General features: G+C 38.3%; 1 protein-coding gene across 8 annotated transcripts in view; it reads left to right on the top strand.

Annotated features, from left to right (window-relative positions):
- TANC2 (tetratricopeptide repeat, ankyrin repeat and coiled-coil containing 2) overlaps positions 1-15,033 on the top strand; it is a 247,611-nt gene that overhangs the window by 200,700 nt on the left and 31,878 nt on the right. For all 8 annotated transcript variants that reach the window (XM_045586331.1, XM_045586332.1, XM_036450637.2 and 5 more), the window contains 3 exons: positions 1,367-1,475; positions 8,597-8,719; positions 10,167-10,403. In XM_045586331.1, coding sequence (XP_045442287.1) covers positions 1,367-1,475; positions 8,597-8,719; positions 10,167-10,403 — 469 coding nt within the window. The remainder of the gene's footprint in view (positions 1-1,366; positions 1,476-8,596; positions 8,720-10,166; positions 10,404-15,033) is intronic.

The following is a 15,033-nucleotide window of genomic DNA, read 5'->3' as shown; positions in this document are numbered from 1 at the left end:
CCAGTGGCATTAGGACTAACCTGGTGGGAAGCAGAGTTACTTAAAGTAATACAGTCCCACAGAGAGTTCTGTGTCCACAGAGCTAGAGCCAGTGTGGTGAGAAGATACATCCCAAAGGCGGTCAGATGTCATTTCTTTAATGCCCAGTTTTCTTTTGCTTCCAAAAAATTTTATGGGAAATTTTTATATGCAATATGCTGTGCTAGCTGCTTTGAAGAACATAAATCACTCAGAATTTCTGTCATAAATGTAAACAGAAACACACATAACCCTCGATATATACACATGCAAACACACATACCTATCCATACATACATTCATACTTCAAGGAGTATTTCATTAGGATGCTTTGAGCTAGAAGAAATAGAAAATTCTAACTCAAATGGATTAAATAACAAATTTTTAGATACTTCATATAACAAGAAGTTCAAAATTAGCCAGCTCCTAATGCTGTACAGTGAGGGCTCAGGTGCTATATTTCTGCAATTCTCTTAGCTTAATTCTTCATTTGGCTTTGTCTTAGAGTAGCTGCCACATGACCACAAGAGGGCCACAATAGTTCTGGGCTACAGGGGCAGATAACACAGCATGCAGAGGCAGAAAAGGGGTTTTCTCTTTCATCACAGAGTGGGAATCTGTTAATAAGATCTGGAGGAATGGATGCCAGCAGGAAACCTTCAGTCTAGTAGAGGAGAGAGCACATGGAAGGGTGGTAGACACTGTATAAAACATATAAAGTATATATATAATGGTCGTTCCAAAGAAAAACTACTCCTTTTCCTCTACTGGAAGGAAAGGGAAGATAGCTGCTGACCAGAGAATACTTCACTTAGGGAAGAGGTTATTAATCCTGTTTGAATTTGAGGTACTCTGGGACCTCCAGGTGCAGAAATCCAATAGTCAGTTGGATGTATACTGATCTAAGGCTGAGAAGTCTAACTTGAGAAAAAGATACAGGATGCAGGTGGTGGTGAAGGCTCAGAGGATGGATGAGCTAATTAGAGGACAGACCAGGACCAAAAATGAGATCCTGAGGAACGCTGACATTTAAAGCATGGGTGAAATAAAGTAGTTAACAGAGACAAAAAATAAAAATGAAAATCTTTTCATGCCATCTGTGTGTGGGATGGGTGTAAGCTAACTAGAAATGACATTTTGTGATATTCACACGTGTGATTTGGGTAAAGGACTGGTAAAAGCTAGGAACTTTTCAATACTCATTCTTTGCCCAGTTGCAAGTATCCTTTCCTAAGAAACTGGTTGAATGAGACAGAATCTTGGAGGTTTGGCTAGACCTGAACAGTCCTCCACCCAAAGAAGAATTGGTATATTAACATTTCTAAAATGAGTTTCTTTTTCTTTTCAGGAGTGGTCACACATTACTTGCCTTTTGGTTTTCCCGCCAAGAGGGAAAACTAAACCGACAGCAGACTATTGAACTGGGACATCACATCCTCAAAGCCCACATTTTTAAGGTAACTAGAGAAGTCAGAGGTTTTTTTCTTTACATCTCCAGCAGGCTTTTCTTAACAGTATTTTTCAAGCTACTGTCATTTTAGTAAAGTCCTTGCTTTCTGAAATTATTGTGTTGCAAAGCCAGTCCATGTCCTGAAAAGTATGACTGTTCCTCCCTAAGCATTTGGAAAGAAAATCTCATTTGTCAACCCAGTTTAAAGAACTGTTGTGCTTTCCAGGAAATGTACATGCATAATCATTTAGATGAGAAGCATATAGATGTATATTCAATATATGACCTATGATCTCCTGAGGACAGTCATGTTGTAGCAGTTGCAGATTTTCACAGTATCTAAAAAAATCACTGAGAGGAAGCACTGTTTCAACTTTCTTATAAATCTTTTTTTTTTAAATTGTTTTTTGTATCTTATTGATTTGAGAGAGAGAGAAACATCAACCTACTGTTCCACTTATTAAGCCATTCATTGGTTGATTCTTGTATGTGCCTTGACCAAGGATTGAACCCACAACACTCTAACCAACTGAACTGCCTGACCAGGGCCTCATAATTCTTTTAGTGAAGATTTTAGTATTTCTAGTGCTGTGATGTTCAAAGCATCTGGAACCATTCTCTCTTCAGATTATAATCCCAATTTTTCTCCCAGTAGTTTCAAAACTTTTAAGCACTCTATAACATCAGCTCTCATCTCTCAACATTCACAAGGCTGGAAGGGAGGACCCAGAGGAGAGTATATCATTCACTGTTTGTGCACAAATGCATTTTTTACTCAGCGGTTACTGAGGCATTGTCCTAGGTACTAGTGCTGCAAAAACAATAAAGATGCAGACCCTAATCTCAAGGAATTTTTAGTGTTCATAATAGTATAGGGCAGTGTTTCCCAAAGCGTGGTACGCGTACCCCCAGGGGTACGGGGAGAGTTTGGTGGGAGTACGAATTGCACCGGAGTTTGGTGGGGATATGCACTGCACCGTGCTTAGCTGCGCCTAATACATCCTTTTTTTTTTTTCTTTTTTTTTTGACAAGGGGTACTCAGTGTTACGAAAATTATAAAAGGGGTACACATATGTCAAAAGTTTGGGAAACACTGGTATAGGGTAAAAACATAAAGGTCAAGGAAGAAATGTTCTGATTTTTCTGGAAGTCCTTACAGTCTCTTCAGACTGCTTTTCCTGGCTCAGGATTGAAAGATACAGGTATCTTAAACAGTTCTCTGGGTTGGACTTCCTCCAGGAGATACTGTTTAAGATAAATCAGTTCTCTTCAGAGAGAAAGATGGCAGGAAAAACAATTCAAAGAGCCTAGCAAATCTTTCCCGTATGTAAGCACACAGCCAGAGAAGGCTGTTCATCAGATAGACGGATGTGAACCCACAGTGACAGGTCCTTTATTTGAATCATAATTTTCTTCTCTGAAAAATCACTGTACTTAAAAAAAAATTTTTTTATCTCACCCAATGATAAGTGGGAGCAGAGTGGTACTAAAATTACAGGCAAGGTGGCTCCTTTCTCTTTGAAATGGACCAAAAAGTATCTGCTATTTTGAGAAATTCTGAGATAATTATTCTTCAGTTAGGAAATTTAACTTTTAAGCATTACCACTTTGAACTCTTAAGCTTTCAGCATCACTGTCTGCCTAGGATCAGATGCAAAGCAATTTATGCTTGTCTTTTCTGTACCATAAAATGAACATCACATTAACAGGTAAATGATAAGAAGTTTTGTTTGACCCCCTGTGACTGTATCCAGTGCATAGAGACCTACATTTTAACCATACACCCATCATTGGCACAGTTTTATCTTATGTTGCTACAGACAACATGGTTGCCTAAGATAAGAGTGGCTCCCTGTGTGATTCAGGCCATAAATACTTGGGTGTACAGCATAGGTGTTGACATGACTGCAAGTAGAAGAATGTAGACTTGGACTACGGTTCTCCTGATGCTGCACTTTTAGGGTCTTTTAAATGCAGAGTGCTCCCTGTTGATAGGCTTTGGTTTCCTCCAGACTGCTAGAATTCTCAGTGCCCATCGGCTGCAGGTCATGAAAAGGCAAAAATGACTCTATGCCACTTAGAACCTCTTATCAGTAGTGACATGTAGCCCAATTTATATTTGTTTCCAATTAATTTTAAATTTCCCTTATTTTAATTATCTTTGTGAAAAAGTACATATCATGTCATTAATCAGTCTAAAAATCTGAGGTTGTGGGACTGTGATTCTGGAGATTAGGCTGGCTATGGAGCCCTTTTCATTCTTTTTGCTCCTAACAACTTTATTGGGATCTAATTTATATATCATAAAATTCACTCATTTTACTCATACAAGTCAGTGACAATTAGTATAAGTCGAGACGTGTAACTATCACCACTATTTGTACCTTTACCCTAGAAATAATCTTTGAGCCCATTTGAAGATACTCTACATGCTGCATCTAGCTTATGGCAACCCACCCATCTACTTTCTTTCTATAGATTTGACTTTTCTGGACATTTCATATAATGGAATTATACAATATGTGATCTTTTGTGTGTGGCTTTCTTCACTTAGCATGAAGTTTTCAGGGTTTATCCATGCTGTAGCCTATATCAATACTTGATTAATTCTTACTGCCAAATAATCTATTTTGTTTATTCATTCACTAGTTGAACATTCAGGTTGTTTCTACTTTTTGGCTATTATAAATAATGCTGCTATGAACATTAGTGTACAGATATCCCCCTTTTTAGTTTTTTTAAAATAAAATTAGCTGTTTTAAAGTGAACAACTCAGTGGCACTGAGCACATTTACAGTGTTATTGTTCAGGTTTTTGTGAGGATGTCTTCACTTCTCGGATATATATTAATATCTAGAAGAGGAATTGCCAGTCTGTTTTTTAAAGTGGCTGTACTTTTTCACAATCCCACCGGCAATGTATGAGTGTTCAGCTTTTTTAAACATTTGCCAATACTTGTTAAACATTGTATTATCTTTTCTTGATATTAAGACAATCATATGCACTATGCCACAAAATATAATTTAGCCATATTAGTGGATATGAAGTAGTTTCTTACTGTGATTTTAATTTGTATTTCCCTAATGACCAATGATATTAAGCACTTACAATTCTTTCATAATCCTCTCATTGCTATTTAGATTTTTTTTTAATCTATGAAAAGAAAGCAGGGTGTTTGTAAATTGTGGCCAGAGATATTTTAATCTAGTTTGTGATGCAGGGTGTTTCACTGGTTTGGGTCTATTCACTGGAATGATTTTGGAATGCTCTTACATTAGTTCCCTAAATGCTACCTTCTAAAATGTTCCTTGGATTGGTCAATCCTATAGCATTTCTTACCAGAACAGAACTGTTGGACACGGGGAAAGTACTATAAGTAGACATTTAGAGCAGCGATTGCCAATATATTTGTAAATGACTTGCCTTATTTCATTATTTTGGCACAAATAGTATCACATTAAATAACCTCCCAAGGTTAGTTTTTGCCATGATCTTAAGATACCTGAGCTATAGTTAAGATCCCTAAGATGAGATTGCTCTTGCTTCTTCATGCTTTCTTTTTCTTCAGGAAATATTCAAAAATACTGATCAAGTTTCCTACCAGCTAGTAAAGTGTTATAAATTTAGATTCTAACAAATATTTAAGAAAGGGACTCCATTACCATTCATCTCTGACAAAACAAGATCCCTTCTTGCCTGAGCAATAGTTATAGATACTAAAAAGACCTTTTTCTAGTTGTCTGAGCCTAAGGTCTCTTTAAGAATCCATCAGTTTAGAATTATGTGGGGTGTTTGCTACCTTCTTCTTGGTAATGGAATCTGCCTGTCACCTTTGTCAACTTGAGTTTCACTAAACTGAACTCTTAAGAGCAAAGGGTCGACCCCACCAAGCAGAAGAAATCAGTAAACTAACAAGTCCGGAGTACAAGGAAAACTTTACCACAAATCCTAGAATCTAGCTCTATATTTCAGACTTATTTCCTCTGTATTTATTCCATCCTCACTGGGACTGAGTGCTGTTTTGTGATCTCTTTACTGGACTATTTAATTGAAGTTAACTACCAACTCCTTTTCCCATTTTTTCTCCTCTAGCTCTTAACCAAGTCAACTAACTAAACAGACTGACTTATGAGTCACTGAAAAAATAAAGCAATCGAGTGTGACTTTTTAAACTACTCTCCTCCTCTCACCAGTAAATCAGTTTATATCATTATCAATTCTTACCTTTCTTTCTCTCATCTTAGGAGACAAGATGTCCCTGTTCCTATTTTTTTATTATGAAATATATCAAACACATAAGAAAGCAGAAATAATTGAATAATCAAGTACTGTACCATTTTTAAAGATGTTAAGATTTGTCCATGTTTGCTTCAAGTCTTTTTCTTTATGTTTAAGAAACAAATACAATAAAAGTCCCCTTTGTATCCTTCTCTTACCCATTTCTCTCCCTTCTCAGAGATAATTTCTACCCTGGAGTTAATATGTGTTCTTCTCATCCATAATTTATACTTTTCCAACATAGATATATATTCATAAACAATATAAAGAATTATTTCATTATTTTTAAACATGTCACAAATAGTATCACAGTTGTTATATAATTCTATGTATATTTGAGATTTATCAAGAGATCTAGATCAATGGTTTTCAACTTGTGCATACAGTAGTCCTCTTTTATCCAAAGGGGATACATTCCAAGACCCCCAGCGGAGCTTCTTCATCAGTGAATGTAACCTCTCTGGTAATTTTTATATTTTTTAGTCCAAACCTCCTCCTGAGTTTGTGTAACCATTCTCTACTTGTGGTAAATGACTAGATGTCACTTGTTTCAGGGGATGCCTTGTGAAAGTTTTCATACAGGCTTCATGCTTTCTGGTATAACTTGTTGTTTTCTATTCATGTTTTCCATCCACAAATTTAACATCTTGTCTATCTTAACTAAGCACTTACACACACTAGGATCATAACTTTTGCAGTTGACCCTACAAAACTAATACAATTTCATTTTCCTTGTTCACAAAAAAGATTTGTCCTTACTGTAGAGATTAACAACTTCATCATACTTTTTGATTTTTTTAAGTCAAGAACTTCCATCTTTTCACTTAAAGGAAGTATTTTACACCTTCTCTTTGATGTATTTGAATCACAAGCATCCCTACTCTTGTGCTTTGAGGCCATTTTAAGTAAAATAAGGGTTACCTGAACACAGGCATTGAAATACCACCACAGTCAATCTGATAACTGTGGCCACTACTAACATGACTACTGGGCAGGTATTGCATACAGCGTGGATACACTGGGCAGAGAGATGATTCACATCTCAGCATGATGGAGCAGGACTGCGAGATATCATCATGCTAATAAGAATGATGCACAATTTAAAACATGAATTGTTTATTTCTGGAATTTTCCATTTAATATTTTCAGACTGCAAATTATGACAAGTAACTAAAACCACAGTAAATAAAACCATGAATAAGGGGGGACTATTGTACATTAGATTCTCCTGGGGAACTTTGAGCACATACACATATTTCTGAGCCTTACTCCCAGAGACCATTATTCATTATTCTGGAGTATAGCCCAGGCTTCTGTTTTTTAATTAGTATGTTTTACTTCTTAGAGCAATTTTAGGTTTACAGAAAATACAGTTTGTTTTCATATACCCATTCCCCCCACCACATTTCCCCTATTATTAAAATCTTGCACTGATGTGGGACATTTGTTATAGTTGATGAGCCTATATCGACATATTAACTGAAGTCCATAATTTACATAAGGATTCATTGTGTGTGTTTATAATTCTATGGATTTTACCAAATGTGTAATATCATGTATCTACCATTACAAAAGCATCATTCAGAATAGTTTCACCTTATAAATTCCAAAGCTATCAAAAGCATCCTAGGTAACTGTAGAATTGGCAGACACACCCCGTGGGAAAGCAGCTCTAATGAAGCCCAACTGTTCTGGGCTTCATTCTATCCTATATCTTTGCCCAGCAATTCTTCTTCAACTTGTAGTTCTTTCATGTCTTCAAGGAGGATGTGCATTAAATTTTATACAGCTTTTCCAGTTGTCCTTAGCAGGAATGTTTGTCCAAATTACCTAGATCAACCATTACCAGAAGTGGAAATCTACCCAAATTCCCCTAAGCAAAAATTACTACACAACGTTCTGAGAACATCCAGCTTTACTCTAAACAGCTTAGGCTTTCTCATTTAAAATTTACTTGGCGCCCTGAATGACTGAAACTATCCTGGGTATCACGCAGAAAAAAAGGGTAATTTACATTCAAGGGTAATTTAAATTCAAGACTTGTAGGCCCTAAGCAGAGGAGTGAGTTGCCACATCTTTCAGAGAAGCTAAATACATGTTGCTGATTTGAACATAACTAGGAGAATGTGCGTTAAAAGGCATAAAGCAAGCAGAAGTAGCTTAAGTTTTTAAAAAGAATGCCTCCCAAGATCTAGTTATTAGATCTCAAACTTCATTGTTAATATCTTCCTGCCCTCAGGATTTCCTGGTTTAACTTCTCTCTTGGCCCAGATACTGGCAGAATGATAAAATAACTGTGAAAGAGTCTTGCCCAAACAACAAAAAATTTAAAACAAATTATTCTAACTTCCTTTTGGAGAAGCCCATGTGAAAGAGGCAAACATTAGTACATGCCATGGGAACTAGGCCAGCCATACAAGAGAAAATTTGTTGCTGATGGCAGTCAACCTATGTTGTTGTTTTTCTGAGGGTGAACAGACATGATCATTGCACTGTGTATCATGGAGAGGAATGCTATCTAATGTAATAAACCTACAAAATCCCATTGACTTAACAAAGGTTTATTTCTCATTTACATTGCAATTCAGTACAGATCCTTGGACATGCTTCTTCCACTTAGTAGTAAAATCTCCAAGGACCTCAGAATCCTCCATTCAAGAACAATAGAAAGTTTGGAGAGGCCCTGGCGGGTATGGTTAGTGGTTGAGCATCAACCCATGCACCAGGAGGTCATTGGTTTGATTCCCAGGCAGGACACATGCCTGAGTTTCGGGCTTGATCCCCAGCATAAATTTGTGTGTGTGTGGAGGCGGGGAGGGCTAATGACTTGTCTCAATATTTTTTTTTCAGGGTTTGAGTAAAAAAGTTGGTGTGTCATCCTCCATCCTCCAAGGTCTCTGGATCTCCTACAGCACAGAAGGTCTGTCCATGGCATTGGCATCTTTAAGAAATCTCTACACTCCAAATATAAAGGTAAATGCATACAAGTTACGTAGATTAAAGAATTAACTGAAACATAGAATTAGGAGGACATTTAAGTGGCTATTTAATTGAGCTTTGACTTGCCTTAGACTGTCTCCTATTAGCCTTTTATTGATAACTAAAGGCCCAATCCACAAATTCATGCACCAGTGGGGTTCCTTGGCCTGGCCTGCAGGATCAGGCCAAAACCGGCTCTCCAACATCCCCCAAGGTCTCCTGGATTCTGAGAGGGTGCAGGCCAGGCCAAGGGACCCCACTGGTTCATCATCAGGGCCGGGGAGGGACAAGGAAGGGCTCCAGGGCATGTCTGGCCCATTTCCCTCAGTCCTGATGGGCTGAACCCCAGCAGCAAACTAACCTACTGATTGGAGCATCTGCCTCCTGATAATCATGCACATCATAGTAAATGGTTAACCCGTTGACTCTCTGCCCCCTGGTGATCAATGCACGTCATATCTAGCAGTTAAGCAGCCTTAGCATATCATTAACATATTATGCTTTGATTGGTTGAATGGATGACAGGACACTTAGTATATTAGGCTTTTATTCTATAGGATTTTTTTAAATATATTTTATTTCAGAGAGGAAGGGAAAGGGGGAGAGAGAGAGATGGAAACATCATTGATGAGAGAGAATCACAGATCGACTGCCTCCTGCATGCCCCACACTGGGGACTGAGCCTGCAACCCCGAATATATGGCCCAACTAGGAATCAAACTGTGACCTCCTGGCACCTAGGTTGATGTTCAACCACTGAATCATGCCAGCCAAGCCAATAATATGTTTTAAATGTTATATTTTATTCTGTGAATTAAAGAGCAAACTATTAACCTTATATAGTAGTTAACCCTGATTTATAGGATCAGGTCCTGCTGCTTTTAGGGAGTAAGTCAATCTCAGGTAGCTTTTGTTTTGGTAGGGGTTTTTCTGACCAACAGTTCAATGATGGAGACTATATTCACCACTACAGTACAGATGGCATTTTCTCTGGTGATTAAATAGTTTATGTAAAAAGACATTTATGTTGCTTTCACAAGGCAAGGAATTGGAAAAAAGGAACACATAACAATTATAAAACAAAGCGGTTAATTAAATGCTACTAGACACTATTACGGGGTCCCAGATGACTTAATAAAAGATGACTAAGCCGAAACCAGTTTGTCTCAGTGGATAGATCATTGGCCTGCGGACTGAAAGGTCCCGGGTTCGATTCAGGTCTAGGGCATGTACCTTGGTTGCGGACACATCCCCAGTAGGGGGTGTGCAAGAGGCAGCTGGTCAATGATTCTCTCACATCGATGTTTCTAACTCTCTATCCCTCTCTCTCTTCCTCTCTGTAAAATATCAATAAAATATATATTTTTTTTAAAAAGAAAAAGATGACTAAAAGGATATGACTAATATTTTTTGAGTGTTATTTTTATTTACTTATTTCTAGGTCAGCCGACTGCTGATTTTGGGAGGTGCCAACATTAATTATCGGACAGAAGTTTTAAATAATGCCCCAATTCTGTGTGTCCAGTCTCATCTCGGTTACACAGAAATGGTGGCCCTGCTCTTGGAGTTTGGAGCCAACGTGGACGTCTCTTCTGAGAGTGGCCTGACGCCCCTGGGCTACGCCGCAGCGGCGGGCTGCCTGAGCATCGTTGTGCTGCTGTGCAGGAAACGGGCCAAGGTAACGGCTGTCTGGCTCCGCTGCCTCTCCTTTCTTCCCTTTGTCTTTCTTCCTGCTGTAGTCATCCTTATCCTCCTGTGTCACCTCATGAATCCAGGTGGAGCACATCAAACCCTGTTAGGGAGCAGATCGAAGGGAGGATGGGCTTCACAGACATCCCAGTGTTTGCATGCCAGCTCCACACTGCATCTGGACACAGTCCTAAACCATTTGAGGGGCACTTAGAAAATCTCATTAGCAGCAGCCACAAAAAGTCTCTACCTAACAACCAAGAAATTCTCTGCTGAGCTCAGAGTAAGGAAGGAAGAGGTGGAGGAGCAGGGAGACTGCAATGGGAAATCTGAACTGAATGGTGCCTGCAGCCTCAGCCTTTCATGTGTAAAGATAAGCTAACCATGGAGATAAGAACAGAGACCAGACTCCCTCTTCCTATCCTTAAAGGTCACCACCGAAGAGGTATGGGGAGAAGGTGGTTCTCTCTGGTTATCCTCAAACTGACCAGAGGGACTCAGACTGTTTCTGTTAGTATATTTTAATTCTCTAAAAACCTTTCTGAAAAATGTGTTTGCTTTATAGTAATCCAAGAGCCACTGATGTAAAAAAAATAACTCAGTTTCAAAATATTGGTGAAAAGAAAAGTGTTGGCCTCAAAATGGAGGTCTCTGGGGAAATCACAGCCTTGTGGTATTTTGTTTCAGACCTGAAAACAAACTGAGGATTTTGGTGGTTTTACCATGAAATATAAGTAATATGAAATATAAGTATGACCTCATTCTGAGGTGTCCAGTGTTTTTACCAGTGAAGAGAATGGGACTCCTGAGACTCCCTTGGGAACTGGAACCTGGGAGACTCAGTGGAATCCCTGAGCCTCTGATGTTTACGGTGACACAGTAATGGACCACCTCTAAAGTCCTGTTCAATAGAATGAACACCTCAAGAAATAGAATGATAATTGGGCCTTATTTCTGTTGCTGTGAATTCACATTTTAATCTCAATGGGGTCTTTCCTGCTGCTCCGCTGTCATTTTATTCATCTCTTATTTTCCCCACAGTAGATGTATAAATCTTTTGTGTTCTTTTCAGTACCCTCTCAAACTTATTTTACGCTCCTACATTACTAAGATTGAGTTCCTCTCAATGTATATCTGAAAACTAAGAATCCTTGCCTACACACCTCTTTACTTCTGCCTTAGGAAGGAACTATTTCCTTCCCTTTCCAAAACAGTGGCCTCCACCTATATTTTTTATCTCAGTAAGTTGCTCATTCTCTCACATTGTATTTCATTCTTTTTCTACATTTATACTGCCTTTCCTCCAGTTTCTACAAATCTATGACTGTCTTCTCTAACTCAAAAGAGAGATTTTCCTTTCTCCTGCTAACCAAAAGTGCCCATATCTTACCTTCCATATCTACCACATCTGTATTTGCTAGCTCTGTTCACTTAGTACTCCTTAACTACTTGCCGAGTGGCTTCCATAAGAGAAGGAGGAGACAAGTCATTAAAAATTATATTATTTGGGATCAAATACAACTTGGTCAAAGCCTACATTTGCACTTACTTTCTGTGAGTGCTTGGAGAGGTCATTGAACCCCTCTCAGTCTCACTTGTTTCATCCAGAAAATAGGATAATTAAAAACAAGAAAGCCTTTTTTTAAAAAGATGAACTCAATCTGATTTAGTGCCTGATAAATAATAGTCTTTTTAAAAAGAACACACTTGGACACAGACAATAATGTGAATAAAGGCCAGGGTGGGATGGGGTTGGAGCAGGGTGGAGAGACATGAGAGACATTAATGTCAACAATTAAACAAACAAACAAATAAATAAAACACAGTCTCCTGGCATTCAAATGTAGCCAATCTCTCAAAATACACCAACAACTGCCAGTCACCAAATAAAGTAACTTTTTCTAATTTCTCACCCCTTAGTATTGATTATACTTCTCAGAACTTGTAATATGATCCTATTACCCTTCCTGCCTGTCTGATTGCTCTTCTCTCTTCCTACTCTTAATATAACTGTTCACTAAGATTTCTGTCCTCTCCTCATACTCCCTCCCATGGCTTTTGCATTAAGGAAATAATGAAGAATATTAGCCATTTATTTTGTAGAAAGTTCTTGAATTTTAGTTTGATATTTTCTCATTGTTAGAATATATTTTTGTCAGTTATACCACCAAAGTGATACTTTTAACTTCTGTTGCTTTGTTAAGGTAGTATCTTGCAGGTTTCTCAAGTGTGAAGTTACTGTCTTCCCTTTTTAATTAAGAATTACATTTTAGGGAGACGCTTTGAGACTTGTTTCTCATGCTTTTGTCCACTAATTTTAAGACCCATCAGTGATTCTTACTGCAATAATTACTGCTATGGTTTGCCTAATAGTGATTTTCTATTTCTCTCATTCCTTCAATATTTTTAATTGGAATTATATTATAAGGAAGAGCTGTTACTTCTCCCCCATGTATTTATTCAATTATTTCTAGCACAGTGGATTTCTAGATACTGATTTTATACTATGAACTATAACCGTTGCTACTATGATTTATTTCGTTGCTCAAATTGGCCCATATTTAACCATTGGAAGCTCTTTTAATATGAGTACTGTGTCCTTTCAAATCCCTAACCCATTCTTTCATAAGACCCTCTCAATTTTGCAGTTTAAACTTCCCCTTTATGTACCCTTCCCTTACAAAAACTAGAATTAATCCTTTCCTATTAGTGAATTAATTTAGACCTAAGTTCATTTGGGTGCTGTGACAAAATACCATAGAGTGAGTGGCTCATAAACAACATTTATTTCTCACAGTTCTGGAGGCTAAGCCCCAAGATGGTGGTGCCAACAGATTCGATGTCCAGTGAGAGCTTCCTGGCTCACAGACAGCGCCTTCTTGCTGTGTCCTCACATGGTGGAAGGGGACAAGCAAGCTCTCTGGGGTCCCTTTATAAGGACATCAATCCCATTCATGAGAGCTCTGCCCTCATGACCTAATCATTCCCCAAAGGCCCTATTTTCTAATGCCATCCGGGTTAGAATTCCAACATATCATTTGGGGGGATACAAACATTCAGACCATAACACCTTTCCGACTAAATTTATTTCAGGTTCTAGCTAAGAATTTTCTGAAATTTTATTGCACATTTACTCTTTTTATGGTATTTACCGTATTTTTCGGACCATAAGACGCACCGGACCATAAGACGCACCAGTTTTTAGAGAAGGGAAATGAAGAAAAAAAGATTCTGAAACAAATAGTGTCCTAAAATATTTTATGTGCATTAAAACCCAACATCACAGTCATAAACACATGTAATCAACCCTGTAAAATAAACGGCAGCATTTAGAACCATTTTAGAGCCGGGCAAGCACACAGAGACCACACAGAGCCGGGCAAGTAAAAAAACTTTTTTTTAAAAGTATATGTGTAGGCTATATTTGGACCATAAGACGCAGGGACTTTTTCCCCCCACTTCTGGGGGAAAAAAGTGCGTCTTATGGTCCGAAAAATACGGTATTATAAACTCCGTTGTTGGACAAGCGTTTGCCATATTGGTCACATCTCCCCTACCTTGTTTGAAAATCTTTGAGCACAGAATTTATATTTTACTATCTTATTCACCTTTTTATTCACCTTGCACATAGTAGGCATTCAGTAAACATTTATTAAACAAATGGCTGAGTGGACCTAAAGCTGGGGGAAATAAGATAGAGAACTTGTTTCAAATGTTCTGTCACTGGAAGATAACCTGCCTGCCTGTCAGAAAAGGCTCTGGTAGATTGGTCTTCATCAGGCCCTTCTTTCAGCCTAAGCCCATGGTCGGCAAACTGCGGCTTGAAAGCCACATGCAGCTCTTTGGCCCCTTGAGTGTGGCTCTTCCACAAAATACCACAGCCTGGGCGAGTCTATTTTGAAGAAGTAGCATTAGAAGAAGTTTAAGTTTAAAAAATTTGGCTCTCAAAAGAAATTTCAATTGTTGTACTGTTGATACTTGGCTCTGTTGACTAATGAGTTTGCCGACCATTGGCCTAAACCAACACTGCATTGTAAAAACTGCTTCTGGAATTGAGTCTAGCATTAAGGTCCAAGTACCTCTAGCTATTTTGGTCAAATCTTTGAGATTCTGCCCTCACCCTAGAAGAAAGCCAAAGCTTGGTGGTCAAATGTGTGATTCATGATATAAGGTATTTTACTTCCTTGAAAGACGAGGGGGGGAGGAGATTGATTGAGAGATTCAAAATGTTTTTGTTTTTTTTCCTTTCATGATACCAAGACAGCTACAAGTCTTTCAAATCTTGGTTGGAAAAGAACTAGTTAAGGACAAAGGAGAATATACCTTAGGAAAACAAAGCTGGAACTGGAGGTTTTTTTATTTGTTTTGTTTTTTGTTTGTTTGTTTCTTTTGATGTGAAAACAAAAGCCTGACCCTGTAACCGCTCCCCCCACCCCAGGTTCTCCCCAGGGGGCTTCTACCAGAGTTATGGCTCCGTAGAGATTTAGGCTGAGTAGGAGAGTATCCTCTAAATTTTCTCAGGTTGGTTGAGGTCATGGGAAAGACTGACTCTTATTAGTCTAGGCCAGTGGTCGGCAAACTCATTAGTCAACAGAGCCAAATATCAACAGTACAACAAT

This window comes from Pipistrellus kuhlii, unplaced genomic scaffold (assembly GCF_014108245.1).
Source record: "Pipistrellus kuhlii isolate mPipKuh1 unplaced genomic scaffold, mPipKuh1.p scaffold_m20_p_22, whole genome shotgun sequence".
Taxonomy (NCBI): Eukaryota; Metazoa; Chordata; class Mammalia; order Chiroptera; family Vespertilionidae; genus Pipistrellus; species Pipistrellus kuhlii.
This window is presented reverse-complemented; position numbering and strand designations above follow the sequence as displayed.